Raw genomic sequence first — 13,308 nt, 5'->3', positions numbered from 1 at the left:
CAGCACATATTGTTCCACAGCGTAAGCTGTAAAATCTGAAAACACACTGCAAATAAAATTTTTTACAAAGTATCTTGTAGGCTTTTCAAGAGACATTAATATTTCAAGTAATCTTTTTAACACTGATAAATGATCATTAAGAATACAGTACAGTACTAGAATGCTTGTCGTCTACATTAGGTGCAGTACCATTCCTAAGCTGTAGAGGGACACATTATTTGGCGCTTTGTTCTTTTACAGCATTTCAAGCACAATACAACCTCAACATCCGGGTAGGAGTTTTCAAACAGCACTTAGCTTGCGATAAACATCTTTTGCTCAGGGAATTACTGCAAACTTTGTGGCCACAAGGTTAGCTTTTTTGAAGTCACTTTCTTTCTTAATGTTTGCTTCTGCGTGTTTTCTTGACGTTTGCATGTATTTTTCATGCCGGCTGTGCTAGTTTGTTAGCGGGTAGACATGCTAACAGCCGCTCGCCTGTTCGCTTTGTTTCATACATCCCGAGCGGCGGTCTGTCGTGGATGTTATAATTGTTAGTCTTGACGTGAATTGTGCGATTGGAATAAATCACATTTTTATATCAATCCCGTGTAAAACCATGTGAATTATTTTTTTCTTTTTTTTGTTTGTCTTATAGCTAGATAACTAGCCTGTTATTAAGAATAGAAAAATAATCAGCGATGTCACTGAGCTCAAAGAGGAGAAGAGCCACCTCGCCTTCCAGCAGCGTTAGCGGAGGGGGTGACCTGGATGATGTCTCATCCTCCACTCCTGGGAGTGGGAGAAAAAGGAAAAGAGTATCCAACGTTCCTCCTGTAGACACGGTAAATTCATTGTTTATTTACTGTTCCATTTGTATGGTGTTGAATACTTTTGTTTAATATCTTTACACGCTGCTACCTTCCAGTAGATATGCATGTTTATTATTACCTGTTTTGTCCAGATTGCTGTTTGTCACGAACTGTTCAACACCGTGAGGGACTACAAGGATGAACAAGGAAGGCAGCTGAGTGAAGTGTTCCTAAGGGTACCAAAGAGAAGGTATGGCCGCTTAAAACTCAGATTACATTTTTAGTTTGGTCGTGATGTAGGATGGGTCGGCAGACCTGTCCAAAATACATCTTGAAGTTTAGGCAAAGTCCTTTCTAAGATTCTTTATTCTCTGGGTTCTTGTTATTGAGGTAAAGTAGGAGACTTAGCCAATAGTCATAAGTTTAAAAATGTATTCCTGGCAACAAGTCTAATACAGATATCCGGGCTCTCTCAGTGTCCCTGACTGCTAGTACTAAATGGGTCTTACATCAGACACAGGTGAAGAAGAGCTAATTCAATCTTGGCCCGGTCAGATTTAAACAATTCAGATTAGGAATATGCATGAGGGGATGTGGTGTCTTCTGGTCCAATCAGATCGTGACTGGTTTTCGGCCACATCTTCTCGGGGTAGTTTCCGTGTCCGGTCTCATCCTGTAAACAAACTTCCCTGCATCCTGATCACCCCATAACTGAAAACTTCCATTAAGGGATTTGTTATTGTAAGTGTGTGTGTGTGTGTGTGTGTGTGTGTGTGTGTGTGTGTGTGTGTGTGTGTGTGTGTGTGTGTGTGTGTGTGTGTGTGTCAGTGTCAGATTAGATAAGTTTGCCAATGTCCTCCAAATGGAACTGCCACTGCAACCGTGTGTGTGTGTGTGTGTGTGTGTGTGTGTGTGTGTGTGTGTGTGTGTGTGTGTGTGTGTGTGTGTGTGTGTGTCAAATTAGATGAGTTCAAGTGTGTGGAAATTTACTGAGACAGAGTGATAGAAAAGTTTATTGTATGATTAAAATTAAATACTTATGAAGCCAGCAAATAATGAATAGCATGCATTTAAATGTCTTCAAAGTTTATGTACAGACACATTATAAACTAAACATGTCACATTGATCTTTTACAGATTATTTGATTGATTGGCAGCTGTTCAGGATTAAAGACACAGTAATATTCCATCTGTTTCCTTTTTTATTTCTATTTTTTTCAGGAATCAGCCAGATTATTATGAAGTGGTGTCCCAGCCAATTGATATGACTAAAATTCAGTATAAACTGAAGTCAGAAGATTATTCTCACGTGGAACAACTTACCGCAGACTTCCAACTTATGTTCAACAATGCTAAGTTATTCTACAAGGTGGGGGCAAAACATTTTGGCACAATCATGCTCTTATAGATGAACAATTATTTCTAAACATCAAAATTTCACAGTTCATTATTTTTATTTGTGGTCTCCACATTCAAGCCATTTCTTTATGTCATGTCATTCAATAACTTAGAGCGACAGTGAAGAGTATCGAGCTGCATGTAGGCTGTGGCAGTTACATTTGCAAACAAGGGCTGAATTTGTCCAACCTGGGGAAGGAGATGAGGATGAGGATGATGGTGATGATATGGATAATCCAGGAATGGCAGTTGAAGATGAGGCAAGTTCTTTTCCTCTCCTCTTTGTGACACTGTCACATATGCGCACCATATGTTCTTGTTGTCCTACCGGGAGGAGGCCGGAGATTTTGGTGAAGAAATAGAATGGAGATACACAATGCTGTATCCATGCAAAAGGGATGGCAGACTTGGTTGTAATTAATTCACTTGTCATTCATGTTTATAAACAGGGCTGAGTGGGTAGACATACAGCACCACCAAAAATATCTGTTATTATTGTCACTTTAATCACAGGAATAAAACAGTTGTCGATAACACCTTCAGTCATTTATATTTTGTCACCATATTTCTTTCAGGCCTCAACTGGCAGTTTGAAGGAGGTGTTGGAGCAGCTTTTGGAAGCTGTGGTGTCCCATGCTGATCCATCAGGGCGTCTGGTCAGTGAGCTATTCCAGAAATTGCCTTCCAAAGTGGTGAGTCGTTGAATGTGTTCATACTTCAAATAGTGCCTCAGAAAGTGTTGTACATGTTGACACTGACATGTCTGTCTATCTTCTCTAGCATTACCCAGACTACTATGCCATTATAAAGGAGCCAATAGATCTGAGAACAATAGCACAAAGAATTCAGGTAGTCATTTTGCTTGACTGATTTTTCATAAATTCACAAATGGAATAATAATTATGTTATTATAACCAATCCTAATTTGTATTACTGTACTTGCATAGATTGGACACTACAAAAGTGTCAGTGCTATGGCTAAGGACATAGACCTGATGGCCAAAAATGCCAAAACCTACAATGAACCAGGATCTCAGGTTTTTAAGGTAATCTCTCTCTCTCTCTCTCTCTCTCTCTCTCTCTCTCTCTCTCTGTGTCTCTCTCTCTCTCTCTCTCTCTCTCTCTGTGTCTCTCTCTCTCTCTCTCTCTCTCTCTCTCTGTGTCTCTCTCTCTCTCTCTCTCTCTCTCTCTCTCTCTCTCTCTCTCTCTCTCTCTCTCTCTCAAAAAGGGTTTACTCCTCAAGTCTTGACAATTGCTTGCCGTGTTTGTGTGTATATAGGATGCAAACACCATAAAGAAAGTCTTCATCCAGCGGAAAACAGAACTTGAACATGCTGAACCCATTAAATCGAGTACACGCATCAGGTATTACACCTCAGTTACTTAGTTGTTAATGTTTGTTTGGTCAAAAACACATCACAAAATTACAGGTGATAACAGTTTTCATGCTCATGCTGAGCACTTTCATTGTTGCTATTCAGAAATCGCAGGTCTGGCCAGGGGGATCGGCTCTCTGGTGTCACTGTACCTCTACACTATGGGTCAGAGAGTGAGGATGACCCTATAATCTCTGGTAAATTGTCCTTTAGTTTGTGGCAAATGTACCTTGTCCCTTTTTTGAGAAAAATCACTGTTTGTAATATAAATGTACATGTTTTTAGGGTCTGTATGTTATGACGAAGGAGAGTCAGAGGCTGAGAGTCAGAGCTCTAGTATGGAAATGAGCAACCCGATCTTCCAGCTGTATGAAGCTGTGAGGGGCGCCAGGAACAACCAGGGCCAGATCTTTTCTGAACCATTCCAGCATTTGCCTTCTCGCAGGGAATATCCAGACTATTATCAGCAGATTAAACAGCCCATTGCTCTGCAGCAGATCAGGTAAGAAATACATGTCACCTGTAACACATGACAACATGAGTTAACGTAACGTTAGTAATGAGTTTTATTGGTTAATTTTCTGTAATTATGCTTGCTAATCTGTTTGTATGTTGAATATTTACCAAAGTACAGTTGAACATAAATTGATTGTTTATACAAGGTAAAAACTCTTTGTTTATCTTCAAGAACAAAAATGAAGAATGGCGAGTATGAGAGCGTGGAACAGATGGATGCGGATCTTACTATGATGTTTGAGAATGCGAAGCGATACAACATGCCTAACTCAAATATTTACAAACGAGCCTTTAGGCTTCAGCAGATAATGCAGGTAAGAACATTGATTTTTTTTTTCTATCAGGCTGTGCTACCAGGTTTTCTTTTTCAATCTTCAAAAAAAAATTTAATTTAAAAAATGTATTCCTATAGAGCGAGAGAAACAGAAAAAGAGCATATATGTATGTATGTATATATATATATATATATATATATATATATATGTGTGTGTGTGTGTGTGTGTATGTGTGTATATACTGTGTATATAGATTTATTTTTTTTTACACAAACACATCGGTATATGTTTTGTTGATACAATGTAACATAATTAGTATAATAATTACAGTCATGGAAATCATTAAAATTGTGCACTTAGGCGAAAAGGAGGGAACTTCTGAGGAGAGATGACGAGGATGGAGACAGCATCCTCTCCTCTGATGCAGGGAGCACGAAGAGGAAAAGGTTTGCTTACTAATTGCAAAAATAAAATGCATGACCATTGAAATGTAGTTTGAAGTCACAGTGTTGCCAATTGAGTTCAGTTGTTTTCTGTGTTTCTCTTTTTAAGCCACAAGAAAAATGTTAAAAAGAACCGAATGAAAGTCTTGTACACTGCAGTGACGGAGGCGCGGGAGATGGGTACCAATCGGCGTCTTTGTGATCTCTTTATGGTCAAGCCATCCAAGAAAGACTATCCTGACTATTACAAAGTCATCCTTGAACCGATGGATTTAAAAACGATTGAGCACAACATTCGCATTGAACGCTATGCCACAGAAGAAGCGCTGATGGACGACATGAAGCTCATGTTCCGTAATGCCAGACATTACAATGAGGAGGGCTCTCAGGTAGACAATCCATTGAAATGATGCAACATTATCTTTTGCTGTTCCTGAATTATTACTTTCCTAACACCCATCTTTTCTGGGGGTCTTTATTTTAGGTTTACAATGATGCCGATATTCTTGAAAAGATTCTAAAAGACAAGCGCAAGGAGTTGGGACCTCCACCGGAGGAAGATGATGTGGGATCTCCCAAACTGAAACTTAGTGAGTTTGATAAAAATCTGTCTTCTTCGATCTTTACCTCATTGGCTAGAAATCCCACCGTGTAACTCACCTTTGTGTCATGCAAATTTCTTGATGTGTTAGACAGAAACTATTTTAAACATTTTTTTTTCAAAATTGTATGTTTCTAAATGGAAAAAGTCCTTTTTTATTTATATAATAATCTTTCCTCTAACACAAGCTCAAACATTGCCAGTTCCACGTTGCTATCTAACTGGCACAAAGGAAATTTGTTTCTTAGTTTTTTGTAAAACTTTTTTTGTTTTTCTTGTGGTTGGATGATTGCAGTTCTCTATATCTTTTACTAGTAAATATATTTTTTATAACCCAGGAAAGAGTGGTGTTTCTCCAAAGAAGTCCAAATACCTCACTCCTCTCCAGCAGAAGTTAAATGAACTGTATGATGCTGTGCGAAACTTCACTGACCGTCGAGGTCGGAGGCTAAGCACAATCTTCCTCCGACTGCCGTCTCGTGCCGAGTTGCCCGATTACTACGCTACAATCAAGAAACCCATTGATATGGAGCGCATAAGAAGCCATATGGTGGCCAGTCGTTACCAAGATGTTGAAGCCCTGGTAGAGGACTTTGCTCTCATGTTCAACAATGCCTGCATGTATAACGAGCCAGAGTCCCTTATCTACCGGGATGCTCTAGTGCTGCACAGGGTTCTGCTGGAAACACGCAAGCTGCAGGAGAAAGGCGAGGACTCCGGGCCTCCAGCTGTGGTACCTCTCGTGCGAGAGCTGATCAGGAACCTGTTTGTGTCCGTGCTGGGCCATCAGGATGAGGAAGGCCGATGCTACAGTGATTCACTGGCTGAAATTCCTGCTGTTGATCCAACTGCCCCTGAGAAAACACCACTAAACTTTGATGTGATCAGGATGAATGTGGAACGTGGTCGCTACAGGAGATTGGATGTCTTCCAGGAACACATGTTTGAAGTGCTGGAGAAGGCAAGGAGGTTAAACAGGTACATCAGTGTATTTGTAAGAGGCTAACATGCTTTAGCCATCAATGAAAACAGAATTTTCCCAATGGGGAATTTTATGCTGATGAAGCGTATGACTGTTCATTGACTAACTTTTGCTTTTAAACTGAATAGCTTGAAATACCATGCATGAACTTTTTTAGAGCTCAAGCTTTTGATGACATGATGTGTGGTCTTAATTCATTAGATCCAGATTCAGGATTCAGCTTTAAACACATTTACAAGCATTCGGTGTAAAATAGTGCAACCATTTTATGTGTAATGTTTTAATTTGTGGTAAAGTTTCTTACAAGGTGAAATTGAATTCCCAGTTAATCTGTAAATGAGTGTATATGAGTGTATCGTGTCCTGAATCGGGGTATGCTTTACTGATAATAGGATAAAGAGAAATCTAAGCTGTTTTTGAACATGTCTCTTTTTTGCATTTGCAGGACTGACTCAGAGATATTTGAAGATGCAGTGGAACTTCAACAATTTTTCATTAAGATCAGGGATGAGCTATGCAAGAATGGAGAAATACTGCTGTCCACTTCACTCAACTTCACACTTAAACACCTTCACAGCGAGGTGGAGCAAGAGAAGAGGGAAAAAATTCCTAAAGAAATTGAGGAAGACAAACAAAAAACAGAGGAGGAGGAAAAGAAAGGTGTGTCTGAGTGTGTGTGAATGTAAGCGTGGGTGCTTGGCACAATACAAATGATATTTTAGAATGTTTATGTGGTATTAATCAAACTACTATTTATGTCTCACTTCAAGAAAAGGACAAGGCTGAGGACTTGGAAGGAGAGTCATGGCAGACAGAGAGTGAAACGGAGCGTGTGTACATTCAGGAATGCAGCTTTGAAAACAACGTTTATAACGTTGGGGACTTTGTCTATGTGGAGCCTTCAGAGCCAAACCTGAAGCCACATATTGTTTGCATTGAGCGCCTGTGGGAGGATGAAAGAGGTAACACACTGAATCCATTTTTTGGCAAGTTATAGAGAAAATTTATGATTGACTGGCTACAACGCAATTTTCAAATAACAAATAGGCTATATAGGAACTGTGTCTTTCTTTTTAAAAAAAAGTCATGGCCTTAAATTGCCTGTAGACACTGGCTTAGTTTTTATTATTTCTCTTTCTTTTTTTTTGTTGTCCTGAATATTGGTTGGTATTTACGTGTCTGCTTGTGTGTAAAGGTGAGAAGTGGCTGTACGGCTGCTGGTTCTACAGACCCAGTGAAACCTTTCACCTGGCAACACGCAAGTTTCTAGAAAAGGAGGTCTTCAAGAGTGACTACTATAACAAAGTGTCTATTCGTAAAGTTCTGGGCAAATGTGTGGTTATGTTTGTAAAGGTAAGATTGACAGAAACTAAATCGCCTCTGGAAAATTGTTTTTTGTAATTCATTACTAAGATCTCCTCACATAACTGTGCCTTGTTTCATGTTTCTGTAGGATTATTTCAAAATGCAACCTGAGGGCTTCGGGGCAGACAATGTGTACGTGTGTGAGTCCCGCTATGCTGCCAGGTGCAAGTCCTTCAAGAAGATCAAGATCTGGGCTGTTCCTGTGAGTTCTGTAAAGTTGATCCACCGGGAGGTTCCGTTGCCTGTTGTCCGTGTGTCTTCCATGTTTGCCAAGCCTGACCAAGACAAGCTTTCATTTACTTATTCAGATGGATCCAGTTTTGTGGACAAGGTGAGGAGACAGATTTCTAGATTTTGTACATATGATTTTACTCTTTTTTTTTAAATTTTCAGAAAACAAATTGTCATTTTTTTAAGGTGAAGATGAAGGCTGACTTATGGGTCTAAATGACACAGTATATTTCACCAAGAAATGTCTTGACTATAGGAAATTAATTCATAAACCAGAGGCATCTGTATCTTGTTGATATTTGCCATGTGGTCCACGCTTTTGAAGTTTGTCTCATTGCAAGTACGTGACTCACATACATGTGTGTTTTTATTGATTAAGGAGAAAGAGGATGTCCCTATGGAAATAAGCAGTGCTGAGCCTGACTGTCAATACTACGAACAGTTGCGCTACAACAACGTGTGGTTTAAAGTTGGAGACTGTGTTTACATCCAGTCTCACGGTCTGTCAAAGCCCCGGGTTGCTAGGTGGGTGAACGTACATTTCCTCCATAGTAGAATAATGCCTATCATTTCAATTAAGTCAGATGCTGTGTTGGTCCTGCATAATTATTACTGTGATTTTAACTATTACTAACATGGTTCCCTTGACTTTCCTGCAGGATGGAGAAGCTGTGGATGCAGAATGGAACTGTTTTCTTCTTTGGGCCCATTTTCATTCATCCCGAGGAAACGGAGCACGAACCAACAAAGATGTTCTACAAGAGAGAAGTTTTTCTGAGCCATCTTGAGGAAACCTTACCCTTGACCTGTGTCATAGGTACTGCCTTAATGGCTTTACAGAACATTTGCTCAGTTTTCAGAAATCCAGTGCATCCTTCATGGATAGTTCAAACATTGTGGGAAATAAGCATTGGTAGTAACAATGAGAAGATGAGAAGATTAATGCGTCCGTCCTAACCTGAGGCTACTGTCATGCATCACTTGAAATGGCTGACACCACAAAGGAGCTGGCTACGGCGCTAACTCTCACCAATATCTGCATGTCCAGTATTTCAGGCCTACACAAAGACACACACACACACACGCACACACACACGCACACACACACACACACACACACACACACACAGAGACACAGACAGACACAACACAGACACACATATGATTAATAACGACTAGTGGAAATAATATTTTCTCCTGCGTGGGATTAATGAAGGTTAATTCTTATTCTTCTGACAGAGACAAAACCCACCTTTAAACCTTATGAACTAAAATGTTAGGATTTGTTTGAGCTTTAAATCTTGAAATTGTGTGTCTTCATTCTGCTTGTATTATTTTAACACATGTTAATCATCAACAGTCTTGATAGCAAACAAGTTCAATTCTTCCTGTCTCCAGGAAAATGTGTGGTGTCATCATTTAAGGACTACCTGTCCTGCAGACAGACTGAGGTTGCAGAAGAGGATGTCCTGCTGTGTGAAAGCCGCTACAATGAGATAGAGAAACAGATGAAAAAATTCAAGGGTCTGAAACGCTTCTCATACTCTTCCAAAGTAGTGGAGGATGAGATCTACTATTTCAGGTTGGTCAGCTAAACACAACATAGATTCTAATCAAAAGCTATATGGTTATTGCAAAGCTATTGTGCAAAGTCTGAATTTTTTTTTGTGCCGTCTTTTCCCTGTGACTTATGTAGGAAATTAATAGTACCACAGAAGGAAGCATCTCCATATTTGAACAAGAAGATAGAAGAGCTTGAGGTTAAACTGGCAGATATAGAGGATGTAGATGATGACATGGATGATATGGATGAAGAGGAGGAGTCACAAGAGATGCCTTCTATGCCTCAGATGCAAACCCCACATTCAAGTGATATGGACAACATGCCATACATACCCTCCCAGGTACCCATGTAGTAAAAAAAGACCTTAATCTTAAATCTCAGTTCACAGAACCTGATTGTTTTATCTAACTTTTTTTTTTCATTAAGTCCACTCCAAAGGTGAAGGGCTTATCAAAGAAGGAAGGGGCCAAGAGGAAGATGAACATGAGTGGCTATATTTTGTTCAGCAGTGAAATGCGAGCAGTCATTAAGGCTCGACACCCAGACTTCTCCTTTGGGGAGCTGAGTCGCCTTGTTGGCACTGAGTGGAGGAACCTAGAAGCTCAGAAAAAAACAGAATACGAAGGTGAGAGGACGCAATTAATGTATTGCTAGCATTCTCTCAAGATACAGTAGCTGATGTAAAGACTGACATGATTCGTTTCAGAACGCGCAGCTAAAATAGTGGAGCAACAGGATCGTGACAGACCAGTGCAGAAGCAAGTGTCCCCTAGAGCAGGTACCCCCGTAGGGGCACTGATGGGGGTGGTGCCTTCGCCTAGCACTATGGGAATGATAAACCAGACCATGTCACCTGTGTCAGGTAACCCCTCTCAGAGGCAGCACGAGTTTGGCAACAGGACAGCAGGAAAATGAGGCTGGACTGTTAAAAATTGTAATACCCTAACATATTTATCTGAAAACGTACAATCTTAAGGCAATGTTTTCCTACTTCTGTTGCATCGTTTTATCTCTAGTTTTTATTGCCGCTAGCTTCATGAAATTGCATGACATTGATTGCATGACTGACTTTGAACTGTGAATAACTTCATTTATTTTGTTTTCTTTTGCCTGCTAACATTTACAGATCCATTTGTTTTGTCCGCCCCTTTTGCACACTGAGCCTTTAACTTCACTGGGTGTGGTTGGATTTCATGATCTACATATTAGTCTCTTTCAATAGCAAAATTTTATCAGAGGTCTGTATGTTGCATGAAGGTTGAGGATGGAGACACACAGAGTCCATCACATTTTGTCATTTTGAATAGTACTTCAGGAAATTGTATCTGAAGGCCTGTGTGTGAAAGGGGCACTGTGTGCAGTCGTAGTGCATGTTGTTTTAGAGTCACCTGCATGTCACTTATGCATGGATGTGTTGTCCTCTCCTCACCCTTTTCCCCAAGGCATGATGGGAGCTTATGGCCCACCTTACTTGCCAATGCAGGGCCCCTATGAGGGCTTGTTAAGTGTGGCACCAATGTCACCATACCCTGCAGGGGGCGCCCATCTGCCTCCTCACCATCTCCAGCAAGGCATGCCTGGGTACCCTGGCATGCTTCATCAGGGTAAGGGTCACTGTCCAAGCCACACCTGCTTCGTCACATCCAGTTCTGTCTCTCCTGCTGGAGGGGTTTACCTGATCCACAGGCTGCACAGCCTGATGTACTCAGCAAACAGTCAAAACTATTTGGTCTCAACTTCTCTGTTTACTCACCTGCCATTCTTAAAATAGACAGCATCCATATTAGACATTCACAGATTTAATGCATGTGAAACCAGTCTACTAATGTGAAACTCATTTGAAAAAAATATTTTTCCGTAAGTACTAGAAATGCATTGTAGTCTAACATGAAACAACTTTTTTTTTTTAAGCTTTTAGTTTTATTGTAATTACAAAATACACAGAAACACATTTTATTATTTAACAGGTGTAATTGGCACTGGGATGAATGGCATTACAGGAACTCCTCCACCAGGAAACTTTATGCAGCAGGTGAGTCCCATTTTAGAAAATATCCATGAGTCCATGTGCCTGTCCCTCAAGGAAGTTGTGATGTCGCAATCACAGCATATTCAGCCAATCTCTACAGTACTGTACTTTCTGCTTGACCTTATCACTTTGGTCATATAGCAGATCACATATTTCCAGATTTGACCAATCATAATACTATAGCTTTCTTCAAGTTTAGTCAAATAGAGCAGTCATTGATGTTGAGCCTGCAACTTCGTGGAGGTACTGACATAACTCACAACTCTATTTGGTCACAAATATTCATAATGTTATTGTCTCTGTTGTTCATTAGTGCTGACATTCTGCTTCAGTCATGTTTTTGTTTTTGGCATTGATGTGGTCAGAATGCTTCAGTTAAAAAAATAATTTCCCTCTTGAATTATCGTATACGACATAGCTTATAATTTCACACATTGTCCACTTGCTAAAAAGTATATTGTGTTGTTTTAGCCTGGGATGTTCAGCCCAGGATCACAAGCTCCACCGCCATATCCAGGACAGGGCCAGCCCTCACATCTTCAGCCCACCACACCAATGTTTGTGGCTCCACCACCAAAGACCCAGAGGGTACTCCATTCAGAGGCCTACCTGAAGTATATTGAGGGCTTGAACGCAGAATCCAGTACCGTCAGCAAGTGGGACCAAACGCTAAAAGGTGGTGTTCCCTAATTCCATCTTTTCATCTATAGCATGTGTACAGAAGCATTCCTGTGGCCATGATAATTATTCTACAGATACTCCATAGTGTTTCTACCCAAATGATCTAATTAGATTGAGTAGGTTTTTCATAATTTTCTGTTTTTTAATATTACATTTTTCTTCAAAAATCATAACACTGTTTTCTAGCTAATTGTGAAGACAATAACGTCAACGCATTAAAGTGTATTTATGTCTCAAGGAAAGTTAGTTGATGGGAAAATGGTCTTGGAACCGCTAACCTTCCCATATGCGGATGACATTTATTATCTAAGCCGCAGATGTTTTTGCTGTGATGTATAGACTCATTTTCTTTTGAAGCTAAAATTGTGGTTCCTTTTTATCAGACCAAGTGTCTCATGTCTTCTTTTTTTTCTTTAACAAAAAGCAAGATACGCAGGATTTGTGATTAAATACTTAATGGAAAAATAATGGTTTCTTCTTTGTTGCCTTGACAGCTCAGAAGCGTGATGCTCACCTGACCAAAGAGCAGGAAAGCCGGCTGCCAGTTCACTGGCTGAAAAGCAAGGGAGCTCACACCACCATGGCGGATGCACTGTGGCGTCTGCGTGATCTGATGCTGAGAGACTCTCTGAACATCTGTCAGGCACACAACTTGTGACCTGCTGGCCCCAACCACTATAATCAACTCATTCACTGCTCTTGCCCTTAAGAGATGGAATTTAGACAGAAAGGAAGGATTATAATTCATAGAAGCAATATTTTATCGGGAATCATTATCATTTTTATATTTATTAGCTAATGTAATGGGCTTGATAATTATGTGTGTATTTTCATTTTTTACAGGCCAGATTAATTGTACATCAAAAGGTGTTAATTTGGTTAATTGATACTACCAAAATAAAATGTACCAAAACTGTCTTGATTATAATTTGTTGGTAGATTGCATCAGTCCCCATTTATTTATATTTATACGCCTTGAAAAAAAGACTTTTGTTTATACTGTATTTCGAAGAGAAACAAGTGAAAATTAAAATATCTGTGCAGGTTCCCAATCAT

General features: G+C 39.9%; 1 protein-coding gene across 2 annotated transcripts; it reads left to right on the top strand.

Annotated features, from left to right (window-relative positions):
• The first annotated feature begins 275 nt into the window (after positions 1-275).
• Positions 276-13,168, top strand: pbrm1l (polybromo 1, like). Of its 2 annotated transcripts, none has more exons than XM_068314604.1 (30): positions 276-351; positions 638-824; positions 944-1,041; positions 2,013-2,160; positions 2,303-2,449; positions 2,765-2,881; positions 2,970-3,038; positions 3,137-3,235; positions 3,469-3,554; positions 3,671-3,762; positions 3,851-4,067; positions 4,254-4,395; positions 4,717-4,802; positions 4,909-5,188; positions 5,284-5,389; positions 5,739-6,378; positions 6,828-7,042; positions 7,153-7,344; positions 7,578-7,735; positions 7,836-8,078; positions 8,358-8,503; positions 8,638-8,795; positions 9,377-9,560; positions 9,675-9,882; positions 9,969-10,167; positions 10,249-10,320; positions 10,985-11,146; positions 11,510-11,574; positions 12,043-12,247; positions 12,747-13,168. In XM_068314604.1, the coding sequence occupies exons 2-30, from the start codon at positions 681-683 to the stop codon at positions 12,908-12,910; spliced, it is 4,842 nt and encodes a 1,613-aa protein (XP_068170705.1). In that variant the 5' UTR covers positions 276-351; positions 638-680; the 3' UTR covers positions 12,911-13,168. The 2 variants fall into 2 exon arrangements, with proteins under 2 accessions (XP_068170705.1, XP_068170704.1); XM_068314603.1 differs by having other exon boundaries at positions 10,249-10,404.
• The last annotated feature ends 140 nt before the right edge of the window (positions 13,169-13,308 follow it).

The sequence above is a fragment of the Antennarius striatus genome, chromosome 5, assembly GCF_040054535.1.
Source record: "Antennarius striatus isolate MH-2024 chromosome 5, ASM4005453v1, whole genome shotgun sequence".
NCBI classification, from domain to species: domain Eukaryota; kingdom Metazoa; phylum Chordata; class Actinopteri; order Lophiiformes; family Antennariidae; genus Antennarius; species Antennarius striatus.
The sequence above is the reverse complement of the archived record's forward strand: the minus strand, read 5'-3'. Positions and strand labels throughout refer to the sequence as shown.